Source organism: Neoarius graeffei, chromosome 23 (assembly GCF_027579695.1).
Source record: "Neoarius graeffei isolate fNeoGra1 chromosome 23, fNeoGra1.pri, whole genome shotgun sequence".
Lineage (NCBI taxonomy): Eukaryota > Metazoa > Chordata > Actinopteri > Siluriformes > Ariidae > Neoarius > Neoarius graeffei.
Genome location: NC_083591.1, coordinates 55,454,455 through 55,466,339, shown reverse-complemented (window position 1 = coordinate 55,466,339; position 11,885 = coordinate 55,454,455). Strand labels below are relative to the sequence as shown.

General features: G+C 40.3%; 1 protein-coding gene across 1 annotated transcript in view; it reads right to left on the bottom strand.

Annotated features, from left to right (window-relative positions):
* Positions 1 to 8,965: 8,965 nt before the first annotated feature.
* pex5lb (peroxisomal biogenesis factor 5-like b) overlaps positions 8,966 to 11,885 on the bottom strand; it is a 110,068-nt gene continuing 107,148 nt past the window's right edge. The window contains exon 16 of the mRNA XM_060905436.1: positions 8,966 to 9,161. Coding sequence (XP_060761419.1) covers positions 8,966 to 9,161 — 196 coding nt within the window. The remainder of the gene's footprint in view (positions 9,162 to 11,885) is intronic.

The following is an 11,885-nucleotide window of genomic DNA, read 5'->3' as shown; positions in this document are numbered from 1 at the left end:
ACTTCTGGAGTCGACTCCGGTTCGGTATCCAATTTTAGACACTGGAAATCAAGTGAGTCGATTCAGTGAGTCGATTCCACAAATTAAAGCCCAGTAAGAGCAAGAAAAGTGATATTAATGTACTATTATGACAGTTCTAACAACAACAACAACAACAGTAATAATAATAATAATAATAATAATAATGGCAACAACAACAATAATAATAATAATAATAATAATAAGGTAGTGCAGTGGTTCACACTTCCACCTCACAGCAAGAAAGTTCTGGAATTGAACCTGCCCGGGGCCTTTCCGTGTGAACTTGGCCTATGTGGGTTTCCTCTGGGTACTCTGGTTTCCTCCCACAGTTCAAACACATACAGATTAGATCAACTAGCTACTCTAGATTGTCCAGAATGTGAGTGTGAATGGCTGTCTGTCTCTGTGTGTCATCTCATCTCATTATCTCTAGCCGCTTTATCCTGTTCTACAGGGTCGCAGGCAAGCTGGAGCCTATCCCAGCTGACTATGGGCGAAAGGCGGGGTACACCCTGGACAAGTCGCCAGGTCATCACAGGGCTGACACATAGACACAGACAACCATTCACACTCACATTCACACCTACGGTCAATTTAGAGTCACCAGTTAACCTAACCTGCATGTCTTTGGACTGTGGGAGAAACCGGAGCACCCGGAGGAAACCCACGCGGACATGGGGAGAACATGCAAACTCCACACAGAAAGGCCCTCGCCGGCCCCGGGGCTTGAACCCAGGACCTTCTTGCTGTGAGGCGACAGCGCTAACCACTACACACCCCTGTCTCTGTGTGTTAGCCCTTAACAGACTGGTGACCTGTCCAGGGTGTACCCTGGCTCTCACCCAAATTCAGCTGGTATTGTCTCCAGCTCACCTGCGACCTGCAATGGATAAGTGACATACGTAGATCATGAATTAATGATTGAATTAATTAACTAACTCTCCTACAAGGGCGGCACGGTGGTGTAGTGGTTAGCGCTGTCGCCTCACAGCAAGAAGGTCCGGGTTCGAGCCCCGTGGCCGGCGAGGGCCTTTCTGTGCGGAGTTTGCATGTTCTCCCCGTGTCCGCGTGGGTTTCCTCCGGGTGCTCCGGTTTCCCCCACAGTCCAAAGACATGCAGGTTAGGTTAACTGGTGACTCTAAATTGACCGTAGGTGTGAATGTGAGTGTGAATGGTTGTCTGTGTCTATGTGTCAGCCCTGTGATGACCTGGCGACTTGTCCAGGGTGTACCCCGCCTTTCGCCCGTAGTCAGCTGGGATAGGCTCCAGCTTGCCTGCGACCGTGTAGAACAGGATAAAGCGGCTAGAGATAATGAGATGAGAACTCTCCTACAATATTACACAATTTTAGATTTTACTACAAAGCTTTGGAATCAGCTCTTACTTCCTAGCCCGGGTGTTGTGTATGTACAGTATGTGTATTTGGATTCTGGCATCAATCTAAGTTTGACACCGAAATGAATAGCATGGCTTATGATAAACTGTAATTAAGAAAGTGGCATGGTGCATAGAAAAAGCCATGAACTTTATACTACATGGTACCATTTTCCCCACAACTGTAGGAAATAATTCATTATAATTTAATCCAAATCAAGAAAAAAAAAATACACCTTGTATTTTACTTGGGAGGTGCCTGTGCAGAGCTGTATGGCAGCAGCATTTGTGTAACAGGGTTTGTGTGGGTTTTAGGTGGCTCTATGAACTACAGTTATGGTTATAATCACATTTTCAAAGCCACATCCTTTTGGGTGGGAGCTTTACTACCACACATAGAAACAAATACCACTTCACTGGCTGCTTGGATTTATTTACACATCACCATGATTATACACCAGATTAAGGAGGAAAAACAAAAAAGTCCATCATGAAATCTTAAAAAATTTATTATTGTGGCACATCATAGCATAGTCTTACTTTTATGGATTGGAGCATGTTTCATACAGTTTCATTCACCCACCAGGACACAGGACACTTCATCAAGACTAGTTTTACACTCTGCACCCCATAAATCCAAGACATACCAAACTCCATGTGTATTAATCATAGGAAAGTGGTTTATTAGTCTTACCTAATGATGCTGGTCTACGTGCTGGTCCCTAATGGAGTATGTCCTTCTCAATGTAGTGTGTGTTTCCTGTATGGAACAGAGTGCTGGCACCGTGGAGGACTAACGGGTCCACAGCGGGTTTATGCCAGCCTGGGTGGAGGGGTGTGAGCTCCCAGAGAGCCTTAAAGAGACAAAACCCACAGCAACAGGACACAAGAGACAAATGTGGCAAGATATTAAGTCTGTCGTTTAACCTTGATCTTATCTGTTCGGTGTGGAAATTAAATAAACACTATGACTGTCTGTGATTTGATGGATAAGGTCAAATACACAGCTTTATTTACAAGCCATAAATAAAAAGCATCAAGTTTATTTATGGCTTATAATGACCAATTTCCTATTAAGATGCATAAAAACGTGTCTTAACTGACTAAATTAAATTATGTCAAAATATTTCAAAATATTTTACACACACACACGGCCTACGTATCTATAAATAGGACAGGAAAAAGAGATCAAAAATATCACATTCACTGGATATGAGCAATCGTGCGCTCTGATTGGCTACTCTACTACTAGGATATCAGCTCATATACAGTGAGTAGAGAAAAACAAAATGGCGGAGCGTGTTGCTGAACCAGCCGAGGACGAAATAAAGACTCTACTCGAAAACAAAACCCCAAAATTTGTTATCAAGTATTTAAAAGAAACAGAAACAGCTAAAAGAATACAGGGTTGTTGTTTTTTTCTCCCAATAGCACGTGTTCCACACTCCAGCCTAGTCGGTGGCAATAATGCACCTTTAAGTTGGTTTGCCAACCGCCCAAAAAATCCTAAAGAAGAAGTAGAAGAAGAAGAAAACCCCAAAAAATGCAACAAAAAAAAAAGCGCAACAAAATATGGAATAAAAATATTTGATGGTAAGAACGTATCTTTTTTTATTTTTCAAGAATTGTTATTTATTATAATTTCACAAATTGCTCCTGTCATTTCGCCGGTTTGTTTACATTCTAAGCGGATTTTGTCGAACATTTTGTATCAAGTTTTTATTTATCGAATTTGCAAAAAATAAAAATAAAAATGCTCTGTTGTTCAAAATCCAGTGAATGTGGATAGAATAAAACAGTTATTCCACTCAATCTCATCGTACATGGATTATAGCTGACTCGGTGCTACGCGCCTCGTCGGCTATCAGCTCATGTACGACTCGATTTTGTGGAATAACTCTTAAATATATTGCGCCAAAATCCTAATATCAATTAAAGAGAATTTTTCAGTTAAAGAACTGATTAAATGCAACATCAGGGAAAAATGGTTCATGGTGAAGTTTTCTGTAAGGAGACGTTTATCTTAACATTTATGGAAGGAGTCTCCAGTGTCAGTGCTTCAGGACGGAGGAGTTGACATTTTGTGATTTCTCAGTAACAGGACAAACTATGGGTTTTTTGTCTTATTGACTTAAAAAAGAGAGAGAGAGAGAGAGAGAGAGAGAGAGAGAGAGAGAGAGAGAGAGAGAGAGCCCTACTGCCCTCTATCTGTGTAATGGAATGACTGTTTATAGCTGCTATAATGTGAGAGAACAGAAACTAACCTGTTTGGTGGCTGTTCCACAACTTTAAACATAACTATAAGTGGATTTAAAAAAAGAACAATTCTTTAATTAAGCCATCAAGATGTGGCTGCTATTGGTTTAAAAAAAAAACACTTTGGGGTGGAAATAGTATCCTTTGATATCGCAATAATAATAATAATAATAATAATAATAATAATAATAATAAAACACACAAATACGAGTCATTATGAATCTTAAAATATCACTTTAATATCAGTAATAAATACAGGGTCATATCTCAGCTCTTTAAATTACATGACTTATTTACAAAACAGTCCCAGAGGTTATTTGAAGTATTCTAACATGCTGAATGTTCATTTTATACAACTTTTAATATTCCAAATCTACCAGAATAATCAGATGCTTTTTCTCCAATAAATAGTTCATAGGTGTTGCATTATGAGCTGTGAATTATGTCATTAACGCAGTGGTGATATGACACTGAATATTCAGTTATCATTGCGAGAAAGCAGATCAAGTATTTACACATAAGATTAAAAACTGTAGGTTCAGAATTCAGATACATTACAGGCGGTTATACTGTACATGCTCGGCCACGTCGTCATATCACTTCATTTGGATTAAAAAGGAAAATAAATAGTTTTTTGGGGGCTTTTTTAATATGCAGTGTTTGAAATAGATATTAGATTCCAGTGTATAAGTTTCAGATAATGCTTTCATACAAAGCAGTTATAAAGAAGTTTAATAATAATAATAATAATAATAATAATAATAATAATAATAATACAAACAAATAGCCTATGGCTTGCATAGTTGTATCTTAATTAAAAATGTATTCATGCGAGTAACCCTTACAGTAAAGTCACTCAAACTTCACGTGTTTTTTAAGCATTACAGGCTATATCAACATTTTTCACATGCAAATAAATCAAAATTAAAAAAATTAATTTATCCAATCCAATTTCACATGGAGTGAATGTGATGTCATTTTAACCTGCTTTATTTTTCCTTCACATGATTCGTTTTACGTTAATTTTTTCATACAGTCGATAGTGCACGTTTTTATTTTTCCAAATATTTATTTTTATTACATTTATTTTTTAATTTTATTGTGTTCAGGCATGTTTTAATATTCACACGTTTTTTTTGGGGGGGTCCAGATTCATTTATTTTTACATTTTAATATCACATGTCATGGACACGTGCTTTTATTTCGCCATGTGTTTTTTTTTCATTCATGATTCATTCATTTTTACAATTTAATCTCTTACATTTTCTTTCAAGGGACAGGTACAGTCATTTTCAGATCTTCCCCTCACCACCACCCCGATGAATTGTTTATTTTCTTATTAATTTTTCACATTTTTATTTTTCAACATGTGATTTTCCGGGCGGCACGGTGGTGTAGTGGTTAGCGCTGTCGCCTCACAGCAAGAAGGTCCTGGGTTCGAGCCCCGGGGCTGGCGAGGGCCTTTCTGTGTGGAGTTTGCATGTTCTCCCCGTGTCCGCGTGGGTTTCCTCCGGGTGCTCCGGTTTCCCCCACAGTCCAAAGACATGCAGGTTAGGTTAACTGGTGACTCTAAATTGACCGTAGGTGTGAATGTGAGTGTGAATGGTTGTCTGTGTCTATGTGTCAGCCCTGTGATGACCTGGCGACTTGTCCAGGGTGTACCCCGCCTTTCGCCCATAGTCAGCTGGGATAGGCTCCAGCTTGCCTGCGACCCTGTAGAAGGATAAAGCGGCTAGAGATAATGAGATGAGATGAGATGAACATGTGATTTTCCCACGATTCAACACATTTCACATGTTAATTTTAGTGTCTTATTTTTTGACAGTAATTAGTTAATTTCCACATGCGGATAAGCGGCAGAAAATGGATGGATGGATGGATGGATGGATTTCCACATGTAATGACATTATTACTGACGTGTGAAATGTTGAGACTTTTCCTTTCAAAGAAGCGCCCCTCTATTTCCTTTCTCATTCCCTCCTTGATCACTTTTGCTTTAAAAGAAAATTCTACATATTATTATATATATGACCCTAAAATGCTCTTCAATTGACCTTTGACCCTCTAAATTCCAGTCATTGCAGGTGATGGTGCTTGTTTTTGTCAACCGTATGTACAGTATTTGGGAACTGGTTGAGTATCTGCTTGGCCTTTTGTGCTATTGCACATTCATACATTTCCCCACTTTCAATATGATGCTGTAGCTTGGGTTGTTGTTTTTTTTGGTTTTTTTTTTGCTGTGACCTTTCAAGCGAGGCGTTTGAAGTCGGCCTCCTGCGAAGCCTGCGAGCTCTGCGCAGTCAAAAGGGAGCGCTGGAACACAGATGGCTCAGGGCAACACATCCTGCTGGCACACCTGGGCACATGACATGCCTCAGAGGGACTGCTGTGTCCTAAGGAGAGACACTCTTAATGTCACTCATCACCCCAGGGTCATAATGGTGACGTGGCGTAACAACAGTGCCATCGTGTGGCAAAAAAATGGAACTGAACTGTAGCTCGACGAACCCTGCGTTCTATAGATCATCCAAGATATGAAATGGAGTGATGAAGCTAATGCAGGAACAAATAGTGCAGCTCATAGCTACTAGTTCAGTATGTCTATACAAAATTGAGTGCAAAAATTTGCATCCCCCTTGATTCCCCCTGCTCATTTTCCCTATAAAATAGGACTCTTTGTATATAAACCTGTTATAACATACATACTGAATATTTAATCAGCCATTACAGTGCCTAGCATAAGTATTCACCTCAACTATACAGATGTTTTCAGTATTATGTGCTATTTTGTTTAGATTCATGATATCCATCCATTTCTGTTTCGTCCATTTCAATTCCACTAAAACGTGTTCTAGGAAAAGTTCAAGGGGGTGAATACTTATGCAAAGCATCATGGTGTATGATTTGGATAGATCTGAGGTTATTAAAGGTCATGTGCTAACCGTACATGTGTTTTCTCAGTGCGATAATTTGGTTCATATTCAAGGATATAAACAGCATTTACATTTTACAATGCCATAGGAAAGACCATATTCTGAATTAGTCTTCTCTGAAATGTGCTTGTGAATGTGCTCTCGCTTTCTCTCTCTTGCTCAGTTAGCATCTCCTGAAACCCCCTTGTACAGTGGTGCTTGAAAGCTTGTGAACCCTTTAGAATTTTCTATATTTCTGCATAAATATGACCTAAAACATCATCAGATTTTCACACAAGTCCTAAAAGTAGATAAAGAGAACCCAGTTAAACAAATGAGACAAAAATATTATACTTGGTCATTTATTTATTGAGGAAAATGATCCAATATTACATATCTGTGAATGGCAAAAGTATGTGAACCTTTGCTTTCAGTATCTGGTGTGACCCCCTTGTGCAGCAATAACTGCAACTAAACGTTTGCGGTAACTGTTGATCAGTCCTGCACACCGGCTTGGAGGAATTTTAGCCCGTTCCTCCGTACAGAACAGCTTCAACTCTGGGATGTTGGTGGGTTTCCTCACATGAACTGCTCGCTTCAGGTCCTTCCACATTTCGATTGGATTAAGGTCAGGACTTTGACTTGGCCATTCCAAAACATTCACTTTATTCTTCTTTAACCATTCTTTGGTAGAATGACTTGTTTGCTTAGGGTCTTTGTCTTGCTGCATGACCCACCTTCTCTTGAGATTCAGTTCATGGACAGATGTCCTGACATTTTCCTTTAGAATTCGCTGGTATAATTCAGAATTCATTGCTCCATCAATGATGGCAAGCCGTCCTGGCCCAGATGCAGCAAAACAGGCCCAAACCATGATACTACCACCACCATGTTTCACAGATGGGATAAGGTTCTTATGCTGGAACCCAGTGTTTTCCTTTATGCAAACATAACGCTTCTAATTTAAACCAAAAAGTTCTATTTTGGGGGCGGCACGGTGGTGTAGTGGTTAGCGCTGTCGCCTCACAGCAAGAAGGTCCTGGGTTTGAGCCCCAGGGCCGGCGAGGGCCTTTCTGTGTGGAGTTTGCATGTTCTCCCCGTGTCCGCGTGGGTTTCCTCCGGGTGCTCCGGTTTCCCCCACAGTCCAAAGACATGCAGGTTAGGTTAACTGGTGACTCTAAATTGACCGTAGGTGTGAATGTGAGTGTGAATGGTTGTCTGTGTCTATGTGTCAGCCCTGTGATGACCTGGCGACTTGTCCAGGGTGTACCCCGCCTTTCACCCGTAGTCAGCTGGGATAGGCTCCAGCTTGCCTGCGACCCTGTAGAAGGATAAAGCGGCTAGAGATAATGAGATGAGATGAGATGAGATGAGTTCTATTTTGGTCTCATCTGACCACAAAACATTTTTCCAATAGCCTTCTGGCTTGTCCATGTGATCTTTAGCAAACTGCAGACAAGCAGCAATGTTCTTTTTGAAGAGCAGTGGCTTTCTCCTTGCAACCCTGCCACACATACCATTGTTGTTCAGTGTTCTCCTGATGGTGGACTCATGAACATTAACATTAGCCAATGTGAGCGAGGCCTTCAGTTGCTTAGAAGTTACCCTGGGGTCCTTTGTGACCTCGCCGACTATGACATGCCTTGCTCTTGGAGTGATCATTGTTGGTCGACCACTCCTGGGGAGGGTAACGATGGTCTTGAATTTCCTCCATTTGTACACAATCTGTCTGACTGTGGATTGGTAAAGTCCAAACTCTTTAGAGATGGTTTTGTAACCTTTTCCAGCCTGATGAGCATCAACAATGCTTTTTCTGAGGTCCTCAGAAATCTCCTTTGTTCGTGCCATGATACACTTCCACAAACATGTGTTGTGAAGATCAGACTTTGATAGATCCCTGTTCTTTAAATAAAACAGGGTGCCCACTCACACCTGATTGTCATCCCATTGACTGAAAACACCTGGCTCTAATTTCACCTTCAAATTAACTGCTAATCCGAGAGGTTCACATACTTTTGCCACTCACAGATATGTAATATTGGATCATTTTCCTCAATAAATAAATGACCAAGTATAATATTTTTGTCTCATTTGTTTAACTGGGTTCTCTTTATCTACTTTTAGGACTTGTGTGAAAATCTGATGATGTTTTAGGTCATATTTATGCAGAAATATAGAAAATTCTAAAGGGTTCACAAACTTTCAAGCACCACTCTATATATAAAATCCACACCTTCCTCTGTACAAATTGCAACTCAGTTGCAGACACACCAGCAGAAATACAAATAAATAAATCACACCAAAAGCGCTTGGTGTGTGTCATACGGCCTTCACTAACATTTTAAAAAGCCCAGCGTTGCAGCTGCACTCATCCCTTTAGTGTTTTTCTTTTTTCTTCAGGTTCAGGGTCCCATGTCCACATTGAAAGCACGCATGAGGAGGTCGAGATCGCCGATGCTGGCGGCGTGGAACAGCTCCGGGAGGTCCATGAGTGACAGAGCGATGCGCAGCGCTCCCCAGATGCTGCTGGACATCACCTGGTGGCTCCTGCTTTTCCTCTGCTGGTTCAGAGCCGTCAAGAAATTATTCACCGCCTCCCTGAACGAAAGAAGAGCAACCTCAGACAATGACATTAGATTTATGTTTAAATGACAAATACAGCCCTGGGAGCTTGTTTAGGTAAAAAATACGAAGCTGTACAGAGACCAGACGGCGACTTTTTTCCCCGAACATACCCTCATTTGTGAGATTTAAAGGGGAACTGAAGACAAATTAGCGGCGGCACGGTGGTGTAGTGGTTAGCGCTGTCGCCTCACAGCAAGAAGGTCCTGGGTTCGAGCCCCGGGGCCGGCGAGGGCCTTTCTGTGCGGAGTTTGCATGTTCTCCCCGTGTCCGCGTGGGTTTCCTCCGGGTGCTCCGGTTTCCCCCACAGTCCAAAGACATGCAGGTTAGGTTAACTGGTGACTCTAAATTGACCGTAGGTGTGAATGTGAGTGTGAATGGTTGTCTGTGTCTATGTGTCGGCCCTGTGATGACCTGGCGACTTGTCCAGGGTGTACCCCGCCTTTCGCCCGTAGTCAGCTGGGATAGGCTCCAGCTTGCCTGCGACCCTGTAGAAGGATAAAGCGGCTAGAGATAATGAGATGAGAATATATATCAGTCCATATGTCAAAGCGATGGCCGTAAACGAGATTCATTGAGACTTGTGTGAGACATCATAGGACAGAAGTAAAACGTGAGCTCATTGGCAAAATGAAAAAACGCTTTCGGACACTAGTCGTCACGCAGGTATTTACGTCATTACTGTTGCACAATTAAAACGTGCCATATCAGTCGGCTGGTGGGGTTTCAAAATAATAAATACATGCGTGTGTTTTTGTGATAAATCCATATTATACTGAGCGCATTTCCCACATTAATCAATACAAAGTCCCTGCAGCTTTCAGTTCTTTTAAATCAAGGCTGAATACTTTCTTCTTTGCCGCTGCCTTTTATTAAATCAAATTTGAGACTTTTAATTTGATTTTTTTCAGCGTGACCGCAATGCATGATGGGATATATTGCTTTGATTAGTGACCATCGTTGTACACTACTTTTTGTGATGCATTGTGGGATACTCTGAGTGCACTATATAGGGTGTAAATAATCCTCACTAAGGTTTCAGACAGCACTATAAAATGGCGTCCTCACTATATAGGGAGCGATTTTGGACACAGGGAAAGTGACCAACATCTGCCAACGCTGTCAAAAGACGCGCGCGCCCTCTTTTGAATGCTGACGTAATCAAGCCGGAAGTTTTGTTTGTTTTGATAGCAATCAGGAAAGTTTGAAAAAAGTAGGCAGTAATCGTCATTTAAACTCGTTTTTGTGCAATATTTCGTTTAGAAAACAGTTTTCAAAATGGCGGCACTGATACCTGGCTGACATTTCACGTTTCGAAGTCTCGCACAAGTCTCGTGAAGATCGCGCGGATAAGCGACGCCTGCGGTGGACCAAACAAACTAAATTCAACACGGCTAAAAAACGAACAGGCCGATAAGTATAATATTTGATTGCAATTAGTTGCCAATACAAGTCACGATATAAGGTTACTAAAACCGAAAACGTAATTGAATAACACGTTAATTAAGAAATAAAGCAAGTTTAAAAATGACTTCAGTTCCCCTTTAAAGGTGCTGATTGTAGGTTTTACTGCCCTCTGCTGGCTGTGAGATGTATTGTTTTTACACACTGCCAAAAAAAAAAAAAAATCAAACCTATATACCACAGCGAGTGAAAATATCTACAATCAAATAAACGGCATTATTAAGCCTATTTCTAGATATATTTACAGACTGTTTATCTTCGAGCTACAAATAAACACTTTAAGCACAATTATCAATAAGACAAAACAATTTCAAGCTTGTGGTTCGTAAAAATGTCAAGCGAGGCTTAATAATCTTACTTGTAGTATAATTATAAAAACATTGGATGAATAAATGCCTTTAGTATAAATACGCAGGTGATTACAGAAAATCGCGCATGCTGATTGGTTGAAAAATTCCGACTATAAAGCAAAGGGTCGTCTGACACCAAATACTGACTTTGTTTCATTTATTATGGCTTACTGCTTACTGTTTATAGTATTTTTTTTAATGTTGAAACATTTCATTTCATTATTTCTAAGCAATTTTTGGTCATCAGCATTTCTTTACATGTGCCCAAGACTTTTGCACAGGACTGTACTGTATATTTGCCAAAAAAGAGAAAAAACAAAAAGAGTGAAACAAACACTGTGTTTTTTCACAAGTTTTAAGCAACGGTCAAATGATATGGTTTTCTGGGCCGATATTGATACTGATAACGATTATTAGTCATCAAGGACACTGATAAGTGATAATGGCTGATATTCATTTACCATAAATTTGATATTTGTCGTTTGAAAATGTCCAAGAATTCAAGTCTTAGTCACGACTTACAGTGTAATATTTAATATTAGAACATGATGATAAATAATCCAAGTATTTTGAAAAAAAAAACAGTGCTAAAAGTGATATGAGATATGGAGCACATTGTGCTTGTTCTTTCCTTTCACTGTGGAAGCGAACGCTGGTGCTGCTTTCACAAGATGCCCATCATCGGGAAAATAAAACCTGAATATCGGCTCTGATTATCGTTCGAGCCCCAGTTAAAGTTTAGTACTCAGTGAGTTCAGATCCTTCACAAGTAGTAAACTCTGTCAATAAAACTTTTCGTCACGATATAATCTGTATACAGTATACTGTGTGAGAGCGTTCACTAATAGTATTAGCCTCGAACATCTTTCTAGTTTAAGCTGTTGTA